The sequence below is a fragment of the Wasmannia auropunctata genome, unplaced genomic scaffold (genome assembly GCF_000956235.1).
Source record: "Wasmannia auropunctata unplaced genomic scaffold, wasmannia.A_1.0 LD335957.1, whole genome shotgun sequence".
Taxonomy (NCBI): Eukaryota; Metazoa; Arthropoda; class Insecta; order Hymenoptera; family Formicidae; genus Wasmannia; species Wasmannia auropunctata.
Window position 1 is genome coordinate 175801 of NW_012026933.1, and position 24625 is coordinate 200425.

Sequence of the window (24625 nt, forward strand, 5' to 3'; positions counted from 1 at the left end):
CTTGAATGCAGGTTCTCCATCGACGGCACCGGGCAGGCAGCTCTCCCGTGGAGATTGCAGCGACGTTTAATAGAGCCATGATGTATCTGCTCCGGGTTATCAATTAGCAGCAATTGCGCTCGGTCCACGGAAGTATCGATAACGCGCGATAGCGAGCGAGAGATGGAAGTCTTAATCGCGCTGTAAGCCGGCCGTACGTGAGAAAATTTATACCCCATATCACAGTTTTCGGTGCTGCATTATCACGCGACGGCCTCCGGCGCACCTACATTATCGCGTTCTTTTCTTCCGCGTTAAACGTCACGTCGCGGGCGGGGGACTCGAAGTGGGCATTAATTAAAGGCCCGCGGGGCCCGCGGAGCAGGTGTCATGATAATTCCTTCGAATTGGCCGCGACGGACGCGGGACGGCCGGGGCTCGATTATGCAAAGCTATGCAACGCGCGGCCGTAATCACACGCGTCGTTTCACGCGTCGCACGAAATTATTTATCCAACTGTCAATAATGTTGCTGCCCTCGCGCATACGCGGTGACACAAGCCATTAGCATAATTTATCACGCGTGGATTAGGCGCGCATTAAGGATGCGCGGTGATTGCGACGAAGCGCCTTCTCCTTTTTTAAGACGCTATTGATGCATTAATCTCTCCCTTTCGAGGGGAGAGATTGAACTCCCCCTCTCTATTCGCGGAAATACGAACGTCAATTGCAATGTTGACACGCTGTCGATATGGCGCCTGACACTCGTTTGATTTGCCTGTCGTGCCAATGTTGACGGCCAATTATTCGCGCGTCACCTACCTCGAGTCGTTTCGACGCAAGTATCACATACTAAGAATACGATAAACTAATAAATTATCTCGTTAAAATGTCAAGAGGTATTAGTACCTTCGTGCAGCATTTATATTTTCGTGACATCGTGATATCGCAAAAAAAAGATAACGCCGCAAAAGGGACGATAGCCGCGGAACGCGTTAAAAATAATTTCATGCATGCGCTCTGCTGCCCTTTAAAAAGCGAACGAAGAGTCGACGTTGTGAAATACGATCGCGGTTGAGTGTCACTCGTTATACGAAGCGTCGCACAAAGGGTTAACGCGCGCTGGGACTCGAGCGATGACCCAGAGAGTTAACCCAAAGTTTAACCGAGGGCAATTTCAGAATTGGCCCAGGGTTAGCCCTTGTCTCCGAGAAATAAATAAATCATCGTAAGTGAAAGCGAGGATCAAGCGAGCCGCGTAGGCTTGCAGGGCCAATGCAATTTTCCAGTCATAATCTTTTAATGCGGATTACTCGTTTTGATTAACTTCCGCCGGAAATGAGTAGGAAAGGCGTAAAAATTTTAAATGGCTTACGCGACGAGGCGACCAAGTAGAACTTCTATTCAAAAGAGCTTTCGCTTTTCGAACAAATAACATTGATGATAAAAGAAAATTTGCTTGTGAATTACTTCCTAAAAAGTACTATTGATTTTCAACTTCTGTGTTCATTAAGTAATTAAATTCATAATTTAAAAAATTTCATAAAGATCGAAACTTTAAATTGAATTCACGTTAAAAATAAATTTCAATCAGAAAATTCTTCTGACCGTAAGAGAAAGATTATTTACTTCCTCATTAAGTCTATTTTAGTTAGTGTTGCATTCTCTTATACTTTCTATCTTTCGCGTGACAAAATTAACTCTTTAGTACACACGGTGAGTCTTTCGTGTCTGGATTAATTTTCATTACTTGTACAAGTAAATATATTTCATTATTATTATATATATTTTAACATTTTTAGAAAGTATATATCGCGACATTGCTGCAATAGTGTCATATCTCGAAAATTTTGGGTTATTCATCGCCAGATAAAAGTACACGCCAAAATCCATCTTTTCCAATGAATAACTCAAAATTGTCATTTTTCGAGATATGAAACTATTGCAGCAATACCGCGATATAAAGTTGTGTATTAAAAAAAAATTGTATATAAATGTTATAACTATAAATACAGCCGATATGAATGATCCAAACGTGTGTACTAAGGATTAATAGTTCATAAAAAAAAAATTATATAGATAATTATTTGTAATGTAACTAATGTCTATATTAATATTATACTAACAATCACATTATAAATATGTCTGCCAAAAAATGCCCGATTTCTTCACCCGGTATAAATAGGTCATTCGCCCACGGATCCGTTCAATGCAGCATGATATAACAAATATATTCTTGGCAATAGGCCGAGATTATGTTCGCTTACCTTTTCGACGGCTTCCAGCGCCGCTTCAGCACTCCCAGCATGAGTAAACCGACGAGGACGAGGCCTAAGCGCCAACGGGCCTCCGGACTCGCAGAGCTACGTATCAAGCACCACTACCAGCACTAACCGACCACCACCGGAATCACACAACCACCGGACAACCTCGTCGATCTTCCCGAGGGATTCCTTTCTATATCGGCCGCGCACGAGTCACACCATGATCCCCGCCGAACGAGAGTTCCTTTTTCCGCGCGCGGTCTCCTCAGTCTCTCACGTCACCGACGATCGATCAATTTTCCCTGATGATCGACGCTCGCCAATCGGATGGATCGTCGCCGTTTAACCCCTTCGCGGAATTACTTTCAGTCACGGCACGGTGAATCGCGTTCTGCAGCGGTTTTCAAGCAGCTTCTTGTCATCCTCGTTACTGCACGCCTTTATTTACCGGACACCTTCAATCAGAAAAATAGCAACGACACGCTTGAAATAACTGAAATGAAATATGGACATATGGACATGCATATTGATGCATGTAGGTACTAAATATTTGAAACACAGCCTTGGACGAAAGTATTTGCAGGCATCTTATTATTTAACGTCTTAACTCAAAAATTGTTTTATGATATTTGTTGTGAATTATCCTTTGTTTCAAGAACCTTTGGTTAAGAAGTCTTTAAACTAACGTATAACGCTGATTGGTAACCAATAGGAAACAATATAGATAAAAGAATTCCAGATAAATAAAAAAATATAGGTATCTAATACTTTTGGCAAAGGATATTGACAACAAACATTTATAGAAAAGAAAGTGACAATTAACTTTCACAGCTTTCGACAAATTGTCGAATTATTCAAAATATTTTGAACATTTTACTATTTAATACAACTTTATGTATTTACATTTTTTATATTCTTGTTAATATTTTTTTATTAGGCATAAAATCTATACATAATCCATTGATTAAATTCATAAAAAAATTTATCACACGCGATTATGGACCCTGAAACGTATAAGTAAACCGCGGATATTGTTGCAGCTTGAAATTATATCTCGCGCAGCGTATAAGCAAAGAACAATATTATGTTTCGCTAAAGATAAATTCTGTCCGTGGATGTTTTACGGCGTATTGTTTCGTCGATGGAGGTTCAATAACGAGTAACAATCGTTCCACGTGCGTCCGTTAAATATACAATTTGCATCAAACGTCACACGAGAACGACGGATTCGCTTTTATTTTCCGCGCTGCATGCGCGATTTTACGACGCGGAGCACAACGCTCTCGCACGTAACGCAACACGGTCGCGAAGATTCTATTTGCCATTCACAAAGGATCTCATAAATAATAAAGCACGTCGCTCGACAAATATTTATCCCGCTTCCGGGCGTGCGGAATAATTTATCAGCCTTCGAGAAAGAGAGAGAGAGAGAGAGAGAGAGAGAGAAAGAGCGCCCTAGCGTCACGTCGCGTCGGAAAATCCCCCCTTCCTGGCGTGAAGGAAATTTTAATCGATAATTCAAACACTAGTTCAAAATCCTGGAGTTTAAGTACCTACTAATAATGTGGTTTTATCTGAATATCGAGAATCGCTTCTACATCGTCGCTTAATTGACTGACCGCCCGGGAGAGAATCGGGCTGCCGCGTCGTCGCCGCGGTGCCCAATGATTAAAGATCGAACAATAAATCACGACCCTCTAATTAAGACGATAATTAATCGACGGCGTTCCAAGGAGACGCGCGCCTTTTGTCGGCTGAGCGAGGAAAATTGATCCCCCTCACAAAAACTGTGCACCGGCCTTTTTCTCCGGACGGGAAGTAACGGTATTCTTTGTTTTTTTTTTTTTTTTAAGATTTTTATAAGCCCTATGAATTTGTATTTATCTTACGAATCATAAAAATGCTGTTACCTCACTGCACACGAGAAGAAACCAGCTATTAGTAAAAGAAATCGTGTAATTAACTGTCTTAATAGCGTGCTACATTGCTCAAAAGAGTTCAATTCGAGATTTAATCTGATGTTTAAGCGGTTTCTTAATTACTTGAAAATTTGGAGAAAATATATATCGTTGGATCTTGGATTATTTTTCGAAATAAAAGTTCGCTTTGAAAAGTAGATGGTTACTCGACAGAATTTGATTCAAATTTTAATCCGACGTTTAAGCAGTTTCTTAATTACTTGGAAATTTGAAAAATTTAAATCGTTGGATGTTGAAATATTTCTCAAAGTAATTTTTCAAAATAATTTTTACTTTGAAAAATAGGTGCTTACAAAAATTATATTAAATTTTTACAATACGAAATGTATAAATTCATAATATTCACCAATAAAAAATAAGCGTACGTCAAAGTTTTATTCGACATGGTGGACATCGATGGAAAACAAGAGCGTTCGTGCGTTCTGAGTTCTGACGCATGCGAAAGTAAATATGGAAACGTCGATTTCCGATTCTCCAATGGGAAATGACCGGTTTAGGCCGGTATTAGAGTGACCTTGATTTGCCTTCTGAGATTATTGGTTTGCGAGCAATCACGATCAATGCGGGCTGAGCATCCAATTGCCGCGAAATTGCATAACCCGTGCTCAAAGGCTATTTCGGGCTTAACCGCAGTCGTACGCGGGGGACGGAAGGACAGGGTAGAAACGGTATTTCAAATCGATATTTTATTTACTGTGCGTTTAAATCACGCCGACAATGAGCATAAGGGCGCACGCGAGCGTGACACGCGAGTGCAAATAACACGATCGCAAATAATAATTTCACCGCGGTGGACAGATATATTAAAAGGGTATCGTGGAATATTATTGGGCATCTCGGAAAACTGTGTTGTATAATTGAAATCGGTATTTGGGGGGGGGGGGGATGCACGCGAGCGCGCAATATATCGTAAATATATTTACATTGAAATCGGAAAACAAATTATATTTCAAATTGTTTAAAAAATTAATATCAATGTCTCCGCGAGAGGCACACGTGTATTCCCCTGGACGACATAGAAATATATCCTGCGCAAAACTCCCCTGGCGTAAGTAAAACACAGGGGCCACGTTCTATTATTGAGATATTTATACTTTCTAGTACAGCGAATCGACTTGTCCGCCAATTATCGCACGCTGATTAAGTCGGAGCGGGTTTCCGTTTAATGACGCTGCTGCTCCACGACATCCGTGGATTATTTTTAGAACAGAACTTTCAGTCCGTTAATGGAAAATTCTATCGAGACATTATCGTTAATTAAATTCACGAGGGATCCTTACGCAGAAATAAATTAGCGTTAATTTATTAATTACAAAAAAAAGAGACATTAAATCTATTCTGGTATACATATATATTATATAGCTCGTATAATAGCTCGTAATACATTAAATGCCTCTTATATCTCTCATTAGATGTCCATTTCTATCAATGTAAATTAATTTCAATTAATTTTAATTAATTTTAATTTACTCTTTACCTTCTTCTAAAGATCTTTTACAAATTAGAAAAAGATAAGGAGAGTAAGTTAAACCCGAGGTTAAAGTTAATCTACGTTAATGGACATTAGAAGAAGGTAAAGAATACTTAAGTTAAGCCAGAAATCAATATTAATCTACATTGGTGGAAACGGTCATAAATCAATTCAAAATGGCCACCGAATTGACCAGCCGAATATTCACCGACTGTGCCGCCGCAGCGTGCAACATTCTATTCCCACCTAAAAAGGCGGGATTTATCGATGTTCATCGTAATAAAAATGTTCCACTTACTTCCTCACGTCGCTGCTCGAAAATTCGGGGACTCGTCGCTCGAATACTCCCAATTATCGTGCGGGATCAGATACTTGTCGCGACGCGTGCATGTTTAATGCGTCGGTCCCGTTACGCGTGTATTAAACTCGCGCGATCGCGGCGATATTCAGGAGGAGTACACACTTATCCCGAACATTCGTGACGCGCGACACAACAGCTCTCTCGCATATCGCGCTCGGATCCACGTCGATTTCTTGCCGGGTATCTAATCGGCGAGACGGTAATTAACGGGAGACTCGCACGTATCGAGAGATAGAAGGTTTTCGCAGATTTCGCGCTCGGCCGGCAATGAACTGGCCCGTCGATCAAAGGTCACCGCGCGAAGTTGACCGCGGGTGCAGTTCACTTGACGCATACACAGGGCATTCGATTTGGCCGATCGGAAGGAAGAATTTTGCAAAAATTGATCGATCGAAGAGAACGCTTCGTAGCGTTTGCCAAGTGGACAAAACCGAATAATCCGAGAGGTGCGAGAAACCGCGGCGCCATAGAGAATTTTCAAACGCGGAGCCGTCGATCGAAAGTCGCGCCTCCGAGGAACGCACACCGGCACTCCGAAACGAACATCCCAGGATCACGGGACGATCAATAATCGCGCGCGCGAGAGTTCGAAACTGGAGCACCGCGCGCGTCGCGAGAGCGAGAGAGACAGAGAGAAGACGCTTATCGCGGCGAAACTCCCCCGATAATCCGCGGGGGGGCGGATTAAGTATCCGCCGCGGATTGCGTCGCGTATATGTGATACGCCTTAACCCCTTTCCTCGAAACGCTCTCGGCGGAGTAAGGTAATCGCGTATTGACGAACAACGAGCGCTGGAGCAGCGGGAGCGCAAAGAGAGAGAGAGAGAAAGAGACAGAGAGATATCGATCGGTTTACTCACCTCATTTTTCGCCGGTTCCGGGTCCAAGGGCACAGCTTCCGGCTCCACCGCCGCCGCCACCACCACCACCTCACGAGACGGAGACAAGCGGCGATCCTCGCGATCCTGCTGCTGTCGGCACGGCCGTCTTCCTACGCATCTCGGTGCCGCGGAAGCCACGACGACGTGTGTATACGTGCGTGAGTGCGTACCGCGACGAGACCCGGTTTTTCTCGAAATTCGACCCGGTGACCGCGATTCCGCGCGACGTACGGACGAACGGACAGACGGGACGGACGGACGGATGAACCGGAGCAGAGCCCGATCGCGCGAGGCACCGGCGATGCCACCACGAAACACACGACGAATGTTTGCACCTACGAACGCGCGCGAAAATGTTGCACCGCTGGCGGAGAGACCGAGAGAGAGAGTGAGAGAGACACGACGAGTTGATATACTTCGCGCGCGCACACGCGAAACGACAGTGCGCGACGCCACGGACCGACCGATCGCGCGCCGAACTGAAGACTGAACAGAGACGACACGCATCGCGCCCCGCCGGCCGCCACCGGCCCCTCAGCGCCGTGCGCGGCGCGCTCCCCACCACGCGAGCGCCCCCCCCCCCCCACTACGCGCGCGCACGTTCACAGGTGCGGCGGCGAGGGAGTCGAGGGACTGCCGCCAACGGGGCGAGCGAAATTCCGAGAAATACGTGCTTGCCATGTAATTCCGAGAAGGGGGGGGGGCCACACGACGCTTTTTGTTGATGTTTTGAAATCGTATTGTCTCGCTCGCCGATTTGATTTCGCTTGACGCAAATCGTATGAAGATATGTATGTGCTACGCCGAAGAATATTCAGCGCGGAAATTACGGAGTTTTGGGTAAATACGCCGAGAGAGAAATTAGGTACATGCGAACGTTTGGTAAACGAGAGAGAGATCTTGTTAGATGTGGAGGATCTGAAAAGCACAAACGTATGCATAAATACATATATTATATTATGATTAATTTAACATTAAAGTTCATATATATGCCTATAATATATATGCCTAAGACAGACGTGCCGCACTCTCTCTCTTTCCTTTTTCTCGAGAGCCTTAATTTTTTGTTCCCATATTATCGTAGGTAAACTTTTAGCGTGGGTGCTACTCCGTTTTTTTTTAAAACTTGTGTATCATACGTATCTCGAGGCGTAGAAAGCAAATCTGCCCGAAAAGATGATTATTCGAATCACGGTTGCCACCATGCAACTGCAAGTGCTTTTTACACCACGGTTGCCACCTCTCTCTCTAGCTTTGAAGAAAAATTCCGACTAATTACTTTTGATTTTGGTAGAAATGGGCCTGAATTAAGGAGTGCCAACCGTGCTCATTAACGAATTTTATTCATCGCTTCGCGCGGACCAATGGGAGCGCGTTACTAATCGCAGGCCGAAGTCTGAAATTGTCGTGAAATTGCGTACTTGCACCACGTTGATCAAAGGATATTCTTCCCCCCATCCAGTCTCGCATTACGCGGCTAGACACGGTATTATTAGTCTTATTATTCACGCCTTACGCTTGGAATATCTGAATATCTAATTGAGAGAGATTTATTGAAACTCTACAGCGCGCATTTATCCGACACGCCAGGCAAAATTAACACGGCCCCTCAAGCAACTCGACGCGCACCGCACCGGCACACCGAGAGACGCTTCCGCCATGCAACGCGTTCCTCCCTTTTTTCGGACACCGCGAAGCTGCCTCGACAGCGGTTATCTTATCGCGAGCGATCTTCGCTAATGCATTCATCGCGCCGTAAAACATCGTCAACAGAGAAAATGAACGCCGAAGAGGCCATGCACGTTAAATCCGGCGAAATTGGTAAGTTCGATCGACAATTTGAGAGAGATGTTTCATTGCTCACGGAATTGACGATGAGATTTCGTATAATTATAAAATCTTGTCGATAGCGGAATTATATGACTCGTTGTACGCGATGCACGCATGCGGAATACAGTTCGGGATTCGGGCATGCGTTTTCGTCTATCATTGATATCTATATTTCTATATAATCTCGCTATTTATGGAAATTTCATTAAAGTTTGAGCTCACCCCATCTCCCTCTCCCTGCGGTACGATTGTATAATATCGCTGAGGCGATAAGATAAGATAACCGACGTATGCCGTGTTTGCATTACAATAAAAACTATTTGATCGGAGCTCCTTGCGAATGACTGCATGAAATATATGCCACTGAATTAGTCATATCTCATTGAAATACAATGCACAATAAATGTTTTTTTTTATTAGACGATTTAATTCATCGATTTTATCGCACTTACAGGAAAATATTGGAAAGCCAATGACTGGAAGAAGCAAATAATTATTTTGGAAATTAAAAGCACCGTTCGTTAGTGCCTTTACTCAAAATAAGTACACTCTCAAGCATGTATCGTCAAAATGGAGATACACATGAAATAGAAACCTTACGCAACTACAAAGGACATGAGTACCAGCAAAAATAAAGTACCTCGAAACCAGAGGTTTTCCATTGTGAGGAAATAATGTTATGCGATACAAATGTACTAGATAATTGGAGATACATTTAGTAGAACTCCCGATTTCGAGGTACTTTATTTTTTAATGGTACTTACGCCCCTTGTAATTACGTAAGGTTTCTTTTATTTCAGCGTGTACCTCCAATTTTGACGGTACATGCTTAAGAGAGTGTAATTATTCGGCCGGTATTGAACTTCTGTAACGAGGTACGATAAAATCGATAAATTAATTTGCGTATGAATTATAAATGTAAGTTTATCATCGCGATATTAAATCGATTATGAGAATTTCGACGAAACTGAAAACTGGCTCTGGCGCGTAATTGCAAATGACTACATCTTCTAATCGCAGGCAGTTCTTATACGATTCCCCGCGCGATCAATTTGTCGGACACGTCGGCGGCGGTTTGTCACACGGCGCGAAATTAATTTAAATGCGACACAGAGGTACACTGGCATCGCAAAGACCGGGCGTATACGCGTCGACTCTCGGACATTTAACATCTGTCCACCCCATGCATATATGCACGTGCTTACGCACCTATGCAAATGTCCACGTGTTTATCTCTTGGTGGTATACATCCGCTCGCGGGGCGGCGAGGCCGCGGGCGAATTATCGGGGTTAACGTATTCCACTTGCGGCGGTAATCGGATAAAAATGTAGGACACTGTCGCATGCTTGATTTGGAATACCAATTTACGAAAATTTCTGTAATTACGCTGCTGATCACATCGTGAAGACTATGTGAAGGTAGTTATAATACGTAATAATAATAGATAGACCTATTATAATCTATTATATTCATATAACATTTTAAAAAAATCTCTTTAACTAAATGTCACGTTTTTTATGCGGTATTTGTAAGCGAGAAAGAGAGAGAGAGAGATAAAGTCATCTATTATAATATCATCTTCTAAAAAGATAAAAGTAAATCGCAGAAAAAGCGTGACATTTAGTTAAAAGAGAATTTCTTTCAAATTCCGGTTTTTTTTTTAATATTATCAAAGGATCGAATTTTGTGCGGAGCGTAATTTTTTTTTTTTAACACGAATACATATATATTCGAATTTTTGCGACATTTAGCCACGCTGATACTTCGCGAGTGTTCCGCGTGTATTTTTAAATCCAAATGAGATCTCTTCTCTAGTCACGAGGCCAAATCTTCGCGTGCCGTCCAAATCCTCACGTGGTATATATCGTCGTCTGGTCGTTGTCGTAGTTAATCGCGCGCGACGGCCGGCGCTGCGTGCCGATTGTCTCAACTCCCCGGAGTTTATCCTCGATTCGCGTTCGCATTCTCGGGACTCGGCCGAGTTCGAGCACAGCTGAGCCGGCGCGCGGTGCGGACGCATCGATTTTCCCGTCGTTCTCTGCACATCGAGGGAACCGTTTTCAACGGCACCCCGCGTGTAGACGCGTGCACCATCACCGGCTCCGCCGACACGCCGGGGCACTTGCTCAGCATCCCTTTTCCATCGATTCTGACTCGATTCCGCGTGCTTCGTCAAGCGGAAGAGTTAAAACGGGCATCATTTTTCCGAAAACGCTGGCAACAAAAGGAACCGTTCCACGCAATACGTTTCTGAAAAGAGATAATTGACAAGAGAGGATTTTTATCATTTCTTGCGCGTACTCTCTCTCTCTCTCTCTCTCTCTCTCTCTCTCTCTCTCTCTTTCTCTCTCTCTCTACTTCCAATTAAATGTCAGCGATTAAGTTCGAGAAATTAAGAAGAGAGAAGTAGATTTTTATTGAAAATAAAAATGGCTTTTCTTTTAAAACGCAAATAATTAATACGAAATTTACAAATTGTATTTGTTGTAGAATTTTAATGCGAAATTGATTTGGTCAATTTAGCATTTTTATAACATAATTATAATTATATACAATTTTTTGTAAAGAATTTAATTGTCAAAGTAGTGTTGTAAGAATGAATGCAAAATCGATAAATTTTCGTAAAAAATTATTAAAAAATTAATTTTGTAAGAATTATTCTTAGAATTATTCATGTACTGTACAATGATCGAAATTTTTCGTCGCGATCACGCTATGAAAAGTCTTGGGAAAAAGAGAGGGATCATTTTTTCTACTGAAAAGAAGGGGATTAAAGAATTCGGGGTCAAGTTCAGCCCATCAGCATGAATGATGGGCCGAAAGAAGCTGCAGGTGAACGTCGCCGATAGCCGGGCGACGTTAACGACTGCAGCCAGGACTGGTTTATCAAGATTTCACGGTACCTTCGTATTATACAGATAGTCCCTGCAAGACGTACGCGAGTGGCAAGGGTGGAAGAAATCGAAGGGATCGAGAGCGCTCGGTTGTGAACCCGTCATTGAAACTGATCGCTCCACGCGGGAGGCACGCCGCTCCTTGCATCTTATTCATGAACGATCATCTACTTCTGAACGCCACACGTCCTCAATAGCCCACCTGTGAACTCGGAGTAACACCGTGAAATTGTAAGTATGGATCGTAACTGTAACTCCGAGGCATATTACGCATTGTTTTTTCACTCTCATCACTAAAGATAATATTTATAATTCGATATTATAATATTAAAAAATTGTGTTTTTTAATGTAATTTTGAAAAACTAATATATTTCTGAACAGTGAATACCTATATCATTAAAATTAAAATCGAAATTAAAGGTTTTGATGCTGATTATAATTTTATTCGGATTTCATTTTCATATAAAATTTAATATCATCTACTTTTGCTCCTTTTATTTCTTTAGACTTTTATTACTGTATTAACTGTGCTATTTAAGACTACTTTGGTAACCTAGAGCTTTAGGCACTTAAGGGATAACCCTGATATTTTTTTTTGCTTGCAAAAAGATATCGCGAAAACTTTGGTATCGAAAAGATCGATAGAAAATAAAATATTTAAGCAACCTATTGAAAGTTTTGTTAACTTCATTATGTTTTCGTCAGAGACTTTTATGAAAGTGATTTTTTGAAAAAAAAACTCAAGTTAAACACAATAAATTCTCTTGCTATTGCCAATAGATTTTGTACAAATCCATTATATCAAGAAAATTCATAAAGTAAATATTAGTTTCCTTTATTTTTTAAAATTTTTATTAAATATATAAAGAATTTAATTTAAAAATATTTAACACGCAATTTTTAAGTCATATTATACCTTTTCCATCGACATATCTGCTCAAAAATAAGTAATATAATTATATCTGATATTAAACAAAATTTCACTAAAATAATGGTATTGAAATATCCTTGGCAACTTAAGAGAAAATATTGCTTGAATATTACAGTTAAAATCAGATTTACATTTGAATTGAATGACTTTATATGTCAGTCATTTTGAGATCGATCGATCATGATTGCACAGTATAATGCAGGGAAAGGAGTCAGGCGGTGGCATTGTAGGGCGCGACAGGAAGCCGAAATTGATATTCGGTACTCTTATTCATCTTGTCGCGTTCTTCTTTATAGTTTCGAATCCCAGGCAGAGACGACAGGGAGAGTGCATTGAGCATTGGTTCCTTTCGAGTCCTTCATTCACTGTCTCGCTGAATCCGGTACCATCTGGTCCTCCACCTGTGCCCAGTCAACTGTTCCTCCGCCAGTGCAACCAGTGCGAGTCCGGTTTCAATCTCGGATGTCTTTTAGCATTTTATCTCACGGCGACAAGGTAAGATAGAGCAAGTAAGATAATATCGATGCGCGTTTAAAGGCCCGCATGCCGCCTCGTCTTGCCTTCTCGTACAGACAAAATTTTGCACCTTGATGTCGAAACAATCGGAGGCCGGAGTGCGAGAGTCGTTGATCTTTTTCGATAAGAAAACGCTGAGGAATGATCACATAAGAATTCCCAGATTTGCATGTATAAATAATCCATGCTGTATAATTATTTTACAGTCACTTTCTTAAGCAAAAAAAATTGAAATAATAATTTTTTATAAAAAATATTTCATAAGTTTGCGACAGATTTTGTTCATAATTTTTGGGAAAATGTTTAATAATTTTCATTTCAATAATTACTGGATAAATTTGAAATTTAATGTAACGTTAATGCACGCGCGTAATCATAAAATAATAATTAAAGCTTCATATTGCTCCCTTTTTTGCGCGTACCTTGTAGGGTTAATACGATTTCATGCGAATTGAATGAGCATAATAACCCTTTTAACCCTTTGTCGAACAAAGGGCTTGTCCATTACTGCAATATTGCATCACGACTCCATGTTATACAAGCTTTGAACTTTTCTGCGATCGTTTTATAAGACAAGAAAATACAAGACAACGAAAATAAAAAAAATTTTGCTTGCAATTTTTAAATACTTATACCGATTTATATATTTTTATACTAAAAAATTCTTAAGTGCATATTGAACATTAGGAGTACAAAGAACTTTGATGTGCTTTCATATTTAAAAATGGAAAAATAAGTGAATTCCCAGCTCCTATCTCGTATATGCTAGATATTTTAATTTTTCAAAATAAAAACAAAATTATAAGTGGTTCCGGCCGGGATCGAACTGGCGACCTTCTGCGTGTAAAGCAGACGTGATAACCGCTACACCACGGAACCTCGATGCCTTTGGTAGCTCCTTGTATCCATGACAATGCACTCAGTGTTAATAAACAATTGTTATTTTCAAATAATGATGTTACTAAATACAAATTCATTCAGTTAAGTAAAATATAATTACTTGTACGGGCGATAAAATCATTTCTAAGGAATTAATTTACATTTTACGTAAATTCGTACTCGATCGATAAATCATGTGGCTTTTTCTCGCGTCGTATAGATGGCAACTGCGATCTATACATAAACGTCAAATGGGGATTTAATAATTTTATACGAGTTCAGTTTTACACCTTTTTTGCTCTTTTTAATTATTAACATTTGAATTCGAACATCGACGCTATAATTTATTTACGATAATGAAAATACAATAAAAGGAACAAAGAGTGACACTTTTAATATCTTTTATTTAATTTGTATTTTAATATAAATTGTCGCGGAACGAATTTTTATTGCTTTTTCCATCGTTTAACAAATTATAAAAATTCAATTTTATGATCTAAATTACAGAATTTTCCTATGCTCTCTTATATATTAAAATTTTACGATTGTCTTTTATACGCAATTATTTTTCAATGAAATTAAATATATTATTATTTCATTTAGGACATTTTCCAGCAAAAGACACAATTGACACAGTGTAACACAGTGATTTATTTTATTCTTATTTAATATTGGCAAAGGATGACATGATTTACATGTGTCATTTATGTCTATATTTTGCTGCAAAACGCTCTTAATGATGAATACTAAGAATTTCGTCCTTATCGATAATACGAAAGTATGTTAAATACATTTAATGCAATGAACATGTAATCATAAGTGTATTACACGCATAAATAATTATTACGTCAAATTTATTAATTATATTTTACAATCAAGTGCTCCATAAAGTGCGATAAATGCTTCATATTGTGTGAAAACAATGCATTAACGCAACAGTCCTCGGTAGTATAGTGGTTAGTATCCCCGCCTGTCACGCGGGAGACCGGGGTTCGATTCCCCGCCGGGGAGATTTTTTTGCATTTTCTCTTAAATCATAATTACGCTCTCTTTATTTTCATCTATATGCAGTAATTATTTAATATGCTTCGGCAAGCTTTTTTTTAAAATTAAATTAAAACAGCACCGAGATACTATATTACTAATAATTGTAATTAAAAACTTTGAAGTTTTATGGTTTTAAAAAATTTATAGTTAAGAAGACTGATTGATTCTAAGAATCCTATTATGTAATTCTTAAGGCTGTTATTATTGAAAGATTATCGTTAATAAAGAATTTTTTTCTTCTATAACAATAAAATAATGATAAAATTGTCAGCTAAAAAAATATTGCTGAATTTATAATAAAAATTTATAATTTATAAATTTGTTACCATTTTATTATTAATGAATAACAGCCATTATTTATAGAAAAGTTGTTTAACGACAATTATTTGATAACATCGTTAAACATATTACATAATAGAATTCTAAATTTAGATAACGATTTGTCATTTTAAAAAATGCAAAACTGAAACACTTTATCATTACTTTCAATATTTAATTCAAAATCTTTTTTATCATTCAAAAAAGTTTGTAAGAGGAAGGATATATAATTTAAATACACGATACACGATATTATTGCAGATAATATATTTTTGCAAAGGTTATTGTATTACTTTATTTATAAAAAATACAACGTGTTATAATAGACAAACTAAGGAATAAATATATCGAATCAAAAAGCATCTATAGCTATTATTGTACATAGGAAGATGACAATTAGGAAGATGACGGTTGTTAGTGTACTGAACGTATTCATTATAGGGATAGATGTAACTAGCACGCAAAAACACATACCTTGTACAATCTACATTTGTACATAGGCACACATTTATACAATTATAACACACATGAATAAATCGATCCTTTTAATAGGAATCGAAGTATTAATTAGTATACATATAATATAATAATATAATTTTAACATATAATATAATAATATAATATTAACTGTATTTATATAATGTGTAAATATCATCACAACACGCATACACACACACACACACACACACACGCACACACACACATACACACACACACACACACACACCAATTAAATCCATAATTGTTCTGTTTCTTGATGGCTACAAGTTATTCTATTTATAATTATGGATTAACATTCTGAGGAACATTTCTTAAATAACACAATCTCATTTTAATATGCATTTGAAAAGAGAGCATTAATATTTTTTAATAATATAATTTTTATATTAATCATATTTTTTGTCTAAACTGGAAATGTCTGTTTGGTTTTCTTCTCAGCAGATAATTAATTATATAATACATCAGCATGGTATTGTAAAATTATAAAACATACATGATACATAATGCAAATTATAAATAATTATTCAAGCTTTATCTAGCTCCGTTATTGTGCTGCTACGAGGGGAGCGTAAAAAATATTGCGGAAACTCAATGCGCGATATTAAATTAATGAAGTTAATAATTAGTTAATGGAACGTGTGCCTCTCGTTTATTAATGAAATATAAATCATTTAACTGAACGTATGTAAATATTTTAGTTCTGTTAAGTCAATCAAAATTTTATCGTATCTTTATCACGAGACAGCAAATTTTGCAGTTTAGCCTGACGCAGCATAAAATTAAATTAATACATTTTGTTTCATTTATTACTTTCCTTTTTTATCGCCGCGGCAAGGCAACAAGCAAGGATGATACCGGCAATCTGAAAGGAAAAACAATTTTTTTTTAATTCAAACTAGTGTCATAATAACTTGATAAACGAATTTAAATACAATGTATATCTTCGTTACGATAAAAAGTTGTATAATTCTTAATTCGAAAACGTTTCTCGTGTTTATTTATCTTTGCTTACGCTTTTACTTAAAATCCGTTAGTTTTACTACAATAATAAAATGCTAATATAGCATGTAATAGTCAATATACGCTTGACGTATATCATTAAAATATATCTTGTAAATTGAAATTTTACTCGCCTCCACAAAAGCTATTCCAATGCCCACACCGATCAAAACCGTGGCGCATTTCTGGACTTGCATTTCCAACTTGCTAAAGCATCCATCCCGGTAATTATTTCCTGGTCGACACTGATATTGTGTATTATTGCAACAGGACTGTGGATAGTCACGATTAGGTGAATTCCACCAATCTTGGGGTTGGTCCACGCCGCAACATTGAAACTGTCGCAAAACAAATAAAATTATCAATGTATTAATTAAATGTAATTAATTTAAAGAAAATATTAAACAATTTAATGCTTCACTTAAATAATTCAAATAAATAATTATTATGTCATTTTGGACGTCAACGCAGAATAAAAAAATTTATCATACGCGATCTGTAATTTATAATATATTTTGTTATATAAAACTATTTTCGCCAAAGTAGGACAAAGTAATTTGAGATATTGAAAGGAAACACAGGAACTGTGTCAATACGAGAGTTGAAATTAAAGTCAATGCACATGCAAAACGATTGTAATTGCTCATTTACACGATGATTATTTCAAGTGACCTAACCCACCGTTATTATAGGAACCATTGTTTTCTTTATGGCACGGAAGCTATACTATTTCATCACCTCATTTTTGTATCGACAAATCCATTAGCAGACGTTGTGCTCCAGATTCACTGAGCACAATAATTTACTGACCTTCTGCTGCACAATATCCCAAGCTTGCTTGTCGGCCTCCGTGTAGTTCCTCATCGAATTCTTCAAGGAATCCTTCAATACCATGCCGACATCATTTTTAAGCACCGCCGCTGCTATGCCCACCGCGAGCTCGATCACGAAAATTATCAACAATGCGGCCGCAAACTAAATTATTTTTTTTATATTAATATAATTGACAAAAATTGCAGTTGTAATTTATAATTATTTATTGTTTTTTATAAAAAATATTAATAATTTAAATAATTTAAAAACGCAACAAGATAAAGATACAAATACTTGAAATTATATGTATATATAATTTGATATATTAATATCTAAAGATACATGAAATGTTCCGAAAATATTCAAATTTAATTTTAATTAAGAAATTAAATTTAATTGAGAAATTAAAATTATTTTTATTTTTACATTTTATCTTAGATTTTTAGATAAAATGTATATAAAATAATCAATGATTCTATCATTAAAATTGACATCAAAATTTTTTAAATACATTTTTAAGAAAAGAAACTTTAATAGAGAGACGTCTTGTATTTCCCCCCCCCCCAAAAAATTATTAAATTTTTAATTATTTCTGTTATTGGGATAATTATTTAGCACAAGTAAAATTATTTTGTTGTAAGCTATTTTATTATTTCGTTGATTTTTTTTTAACTTACCACCATCAACATGGTATAATGTTGCTTTATTGCTCCGTAACATCCTAAAAAAGCTATGATAAAAACGACAGCTCCCGCAACTATAAGCACTATAGGCGGTGATATTATTCTGCTTTCCGCGAAGTGATTGAAGTCGCCGACATCTGCTAACACTAACGCGCCGGCCACAATAATACCTAAGCCCGATATCTGGAAAAATCGATTTTTAGCAATTGTACGTACTTTTCTCCGCTGCGAAATTCTCTTTCACATTTTCTTGATTTTTTTCAAGAAAGTAAAAATAAAAAGAGTAGAATTAAAATGCGTAGAAATTTCTATATACATATTTATAAAAGTACACTTTTTAATCAATATTTTGTGAAAATAATTTTTATTAATTAATTAAAGAAAGAAGAATTATATTTTAAATAAAGTGGAATCTTCGCGAAGATTAAATTACAATTTAAAAATCACAATTCGGTATCAAAAGGCCGAATCTTCTTACGAGCCACATAAATACCCGAAAGTATCTTGAATGTCCTCAGAAATCAATAAAAATCGAATAAATCATTGGAATGTCATATGCGGCCTAAAACGATGCTTAACAATAATTGTATAAATTTTTTTACGATTTCCAGTTCGGGTACTTAAATTGCGCGCCGAATATTTGTCGATCTTGAAACATTAAATTCTGTAGAATAACTTATGTACTGCGAAAAGTATCAGCCGTCCTGGCTAAGATAATATTTTTTGCAATAAGTTATTCTAATGAATTTAATAATGAAGATGCTCAGTGGAATCAAAATTATTAAATTGTTTGTTTATTTAATTTGTGATTTATGTAGATCAGATTCAGTTTAGAGCTGTGTTTCAAGACCGACAAATATTCGGCGCGCAGTTTATCTGACAATTGGAAATCGTAAAAAGATTCACACAATTATTATTAAACATCAAGATCATTTTTAGACAGCATATGGCATTCTAATGGTTTATTTAGTTTTAACTTTCGTGGTCTCGTTTAGGTTTCACATTAATGTTCAATAAAAACTGGATGTGTCCGCATCACTTCAAGAGAGAAAAAAATAAAACGTAAAAAAATAAAAAGAAAATATTTTTCACTTGAATGATTACAACACACTTGCCGCCAAGATTGTTCCTGCACGGAAAGAACGATTTTGCTGGAAGGTCTAAAAATTTTGCTAAATACAGATCTGAAAATAATTCTTGTTGAATCATCAAAATAATTTTGTTGGAAAGTAAAAAATGATAAGCATTTTTAACTGTCCAACAAAATTATTTTAATATTCTAGCAATCAGTTTGACTTTCCAACAAAATTATTTTGATTGTATAACAAAAATTATTTTCAGATCTGAATCCAGCAAGATCGTTCTTTCCGTGTGACAAAACCCTTATTGCTTCCAATTCGCTCTACTCACTGCGAAGATTAAGTTGAAAATAAAGAGGATGTATTTGATGGCGTTCATTCCGCACGATTCCATGATGTTTCTTCGTGTCTACCTGTCGTTAAAATTAATTGAACTTTATTACTTCTTACTATTGTTATTCCGAATCGACAATTTACGAGAGTTCAAAAAGCCAAACACATAGTCGTTTGGCTTGCGTTCCGTGTGACGGCCGTACGGTCAATGGGAGCGATCTGCCTGGTGCCCCTTTGTTCGAGCTAGGGAAGGTTTCGATCGAAATCCTCGGCTTCGAGGTCGCTGGCAGTCCAGGCGTGAGCACGGTTTCCAGGTCGAAGTCCTGCGTTACCTTCGTTATTGGTCAGCGAATCAAGAGTCAGTGGGGGATAACCATGATTATTTCTTTCTATTATTAATCCAGGCAAAACTTTTAAGAGAGTTCCAAAAAAAGATACAATCATATTTAAAAATGTCCTTTGGCAAAACTAGGGTGAAGCCATACCTACCCCCCGATTCGGTGTTCTTTAATTCGTAATTCTTTCGCATCGTCGCATGTAGGAGCAGTCGACTCCATTCGTTTTCATCAAGCATCCCCACGTGCGAAATTGGCCGCGGTACTAACAATTATTCTATAAGAAAGTTTCTTCGATGGACTTGACTTTATGGCACTGAACTTTGCGTGTTGGCAATACATTAACTTTTGAGTCACTATATTTGTGTTTAAATTGATTAACTATTACTAACTTTCTAATAAGCTCCTTTGGGCGTGACCCAAAGAAATTTGCCATTTAATTAGATTTTTATTAATTTGAAATTGTGTGTCAACAATATAATAAGCAATTTAAAACAATAACAGAAATTTAAAAAATTATATTAATTGATGCTTCAATTAATATCTCGCTACGTGACGCAGTTGATTGAAGGTAATTTTTATTATCTTGAAAAATATTTCATATTAATATTATTGGTAAGATTTATAAATTTATTAAAAAATAATTTATATATTTTTTTATTTATTTAATATTTTCTTTTCTGTATTTCTCTCATTTGATCATAAAATTTTGTTTCCATTTTTTTTTTGTACGAGTGACAGTAATACATGTTATTTCATTAATTTACGGAATGGCAAAATGTTGTACGAGTAAACTTTTCAATTACCTAACTCCAAATGCATTACCTCGCGTTGCATTGCATGCGAGAAGCGTTCTCGACGGACGAGCACAGTCCGCCACAAATTTATCGGAGGATCAGACCGATCGCGCATGAGCATCGCGTTAAACGATTGTCCTTCGCAGTTCAATAATGTCACATTATTTACATGATGGGAATTCCGGGGGGAATATACGCACAAAGTGGGTCACACAGGCGAGCATGCCGACGACGTTTTCGTTTTCGACGATTCGATCCGTCCGATTGGCATCTACGTTTCGTCAGTATCAACTTCTGGAAAAGTTCGAGCGCGGTTTGTTCATGCTCAGTTGGGATTCGCGTAAATCCGCCATTTCGTGCCGTACCGTATGTAGGCTAATGAGAACACGGTAAATATAGTTATCACGCTCATTCCTCAGGTAGCTGCACGTAATGATAAAATACATAATGATAACACGCCACGATTTAAAGTTCAATGCTACACGACTGAAACATACTTTTCCACTCCGCTCGTCGTGCACGCTACATTCGTACTTGATGTTTACACATTGAAGTCAACACAATAATTTGTTAATGTTGATGCCGATAAATACCCTTTCAGAAATTTAATTCTGGAGGATCCAAATAATCATTTATTTTGAGTATTAAAAGCACTGTTTAGTAATGCTCTCAAAATAAATAATTATTTGACACTTTCAGTCTTAAATTTCTGTAAAGGCGCAGTTTAATAATTTAGTATAATAAATAATTTTACCATTGAGGTTTAGAGGCGGATCGTGGTGATAGAAAACAGGATGATTTTTACATCAATCAAGAATTTTATTTTAACAAATATAGCTTTACATTATACAAGCTTTACTTTCACAGTAAAGAGACATCAGTCGAAAAAGTCGTACACAGAACATTTGCGATTTAACCGACTAACGTGTCTGCATTAAAAAAAAAAAAAAAAAACGAGAAATGTGACTGTAAACGAAATTATAGTTGTACATAGCCTAGACTTATCCTGCAAAAGTGCGCGTTACGAGTACGAAGAAATCGTAAAACCGTACTATATTAAGAGTACAAATAAAATGAAACTGACTATCCTATAACAAGTAACATTTATAAGTTGACCAATCATATTTCTTAAGTAGCTAATTAAGTAGATGCAAAATTGCAAATTGTAAAACGTAATTCACAATATATTTACGTATACGTAGATCCGTTCAGACTTATGGTGAATTAAGTATTTTTAATAGTAATAAGTAATATTAATATTGCGCAACATTAGATTGTATATAATAAATATGAAAATTTTTCGTTGTTTACTCGTTATTTAAATCAAACAATTGAGAAACATGGTCTTTCGATGTATCGATCTGGACAGATAGTTTGACGTCCACCGGTACGTTATAAATACAATTAAAGTCAAACCTCGTCGATTTATCGTAATGAGATTTATCGTAATCGGCCGGTAAGCCACTTAACGTCAAAAACAAAAATCGCTAACAATAACGTTACTCCGAGACGCTTTACAGCGCCGATTAAAAATTTTGTTACTCGTCGACTGCTGATATATACCGGTGACGAATTAATCGATGGCCGCGGCTCCCGTTGATTCGTCAGCTCGAGATGCAAATGTAATTTACTCTCTTATCCCCGAACACAAGACGCGCGAAATTACTTGGAGCCCTCCCGTGGGATCCAGTTAGAACTTGAGGTGCTGATAAGCGACGACGAGGAAGAATATCACGAGGGTCGTTACGCTCGGCGTGGTGAACGAGCCGGAATTCCACCTGCTGTCGTATTCCGGCGACCTAAAAGCAACAACATTGAAGAAATCGATAATTGTGCTCTTAATTGAATTGCGCAGCATTACGCGAGGCACAATACCGGCGTTATTACCGGCACATTTCCGGCATTCGGAAAAATTCATACATTGCAACGCAATTTTGCGAGCTGCCGTGCCTCGCCCGCCGCGAATCTAATTACGTGCAAAATGCAGTAATATACGCTGAGACCTGAGATTTGTATCTATACATTTAAATGAAATACAGTCTGCATTTCACAACGCATCGCATAAATCTAAATTGCAAATTATATATATAAATTGTATTGCTATTGTATTGCGGTGCGGTACAAAGCAGAACAAATATCGCGAGCGTTCTTGAAAGCATTAATATTTATTGGCATTACTCGAACAACAAATATATTGGCGATGACAAATAAAAATAAGCAAAATAATATGTTAAAAACTGTGCAGCGAAGACTCTGTGCTAAGCGACGTGATGCTTAAAAATTAAGTTTATCGAAAAATTATTTTTAAAAATTTATGTTTTGTTTCAAGTAAAAATAAAATATATATTTTCATAATAAATATTTTACCGTATTCTGACAGAGAGAAAAAGAGAATATATATTAATAACTTTTGCGGTTAATACAAGTTGCGATATTTATGATATTTATTATACGATCGTCCTGATACTACTGTTGAATAATCGTTACCGAAAACAGATGATATTAACTTTCCGGACTTTATTTGTATTTTGCAGAGGAAACTCGTAAATTATCAAAGTATTATCATCGCGCCGCTTTATTAGCGTGGAAACATAGTCCGAGAAAAAACATAGATTAACCGGCGAGTCTCTTAACTACGCGAAAGTGCATAATGCGCGCGTATCGTTTAGATCTTAAACGTGCGTGATCGTGAAATAATTTATAGAGGTGCATACATTCTCATTGCGCTTACAGCATATATATTTTCTAAACTATTATATATATATATTTATGTTTTCTTTACGGTAACACAAAAGAAGCGATCGGACAGAACAAGAGAGTGAGAAGAGGAATACAATCGGGGAGACACAGAGGAATAAAACATTTGTTAAAGTATCATCAACAATTTACATACAAAACACGCTACGAATCAACAGTCAGAGAGGAAAAATTACATTACATTTATACATAGCGTATGTGTTGTTATACTAATTCTACACACATCTATTTCCCATTTATTATAAATGACAAAACTCTCTTACAAATTATATAAAATATAATATATTATTTTATATAGAGGAAGATTCTTGTATATCATAGAAAGAGTAACTTTTCAACAGTATTGGAGTATCAATCCTATTCGGGGCGAATTTCTAATCAAATCTATGGGGTGGTACCGATCCTTTTTCTCCTCCGTCGATCGTTGATATTTTCCTTCGAAGTACCTCAGATTTTTCTGTAATGCGCAGAGCACAATGAAATACGGCCACTCAATTTTGCTTTTGACGATTCTCGTGGAAAAATACTAGGATTATTGATCGTGTGTATAATATTGATATCATTATTATGTTCTAATATAATAGAGAGATTATTTACGTTAAAAATAATAATATTAAAAAATATAAAATATATACTACAAACGGCATTGGAAGAATGTTTATTACTAAATGAGTATATTTTTCACTGCCATCTGGAAGAATATTTTCTGCCATCTATTGTGCTTACACAATTGTGCTTACAAAGTTTTATAACATTTAGAGAAATAAGCAGTAAGCAAAATAAAAAACCTTAATTCCTCTGTCTTGTTACCGGAAATCTAAAAATTGTTGCATTATGAATGATAGAGAGACGCTATATAAGAAAAAATTGTGAAGAAAGCACGTAAATACAGAAAATCGCATGAAAATTTAATGGCATAAAGCGCAAATAAAAATGTGAGAGAAATATAAATTCTATATATATATATATATATATAT

At 37.0% G+C, this 24625-nt stretch overlaps 2 protein-coding genes, 1 long non-coding RNA gene and 2 other non-coding genes across 5 annotated transcripts in view; 2 read left to right on the forward strand and 3 right to left on the reverse strand.

The window, feature by feature from the left end:
• Positions 1 to 7369, reverse strand: part of LOC105455032 — a 162465-nt gene extending 155096 nt beyond the window's left edge. Inside the window, exons 1-2 of the mRNA XM_011698069.1 lie at positions 6914 to 7369; positions 2246 to 2697 (exon numbers count right to left, since the gene is read on the reverse strand). Of these exons, the coding sequence (XP_011696371.1) occupies positions 2246 to 2286 (41 nt within the window). The 5' untranslated portion in view covers positions 2287 to 2697; positions 6914 to 7369. The remainder of the gene's footprint in view (positions 1 to 2245; positions 2698 to 6913) is intronic.
• A 1001-nt stretch (positions 7370 to 8370) lies between these two features.
• LOC105455033 lies at positions 8371 to 13282 on the forward strand. Its single transcript, XR_975076.1, has 4 exons — positions 8371 to 8420; positions 8502 to 8755; positions 11684 to 11890; positions 12888 to 13282. It is a non-coding gene; the product is annotated as an uncharacterized LOC105455033 (long non-coding RNA).
• Positions 13283 to 13913: 631 nt separating this feature from the next.
• On the reverse strand, positions 13914 to 13986 carry Trnav-uac. Its single transcript has one exon. It is a non-coding gene; the product is annotated as a tRNA-Val (tRNA).
• Positions 13987 to 14925: 939 nt separating this feature from the next.
• On the forward strand, positions 14926 to 14997 carry Trnad-guc. The gene has a single exon. It is a non-coding gene; the product is annotated as a tRNA-Asp (tRNA).
• Positions 14998 to 16521: 1524 nt separating this feature from the next.
• LOC105455034 (CD151 antigen-like) lies at positions 16522 to 19988 on the reverse strand. The gene is made up of 5 exons (XM_011698070.1): positions 19758 to 19988; positions 18342 to 18530; positions 17662 to 17826; positions 16986 to 17189; positions 16522 to 16714 (listed from the first exon to the last, which is right to left on the reverse strand). Exons 1-5 carry the CDS (start codon positions 19818 to 19820, stop codon positions 16652 to 16654), a joined length of 684 nt encoding a protein of 227 aa, XP_011696372.1. The 5' UTR covers positions 19821 to 19988; the 3' UTR covers positions 16522 to 16651.
• Positions 19989 to 24625: the final 4637 nt, after the last annotated feature.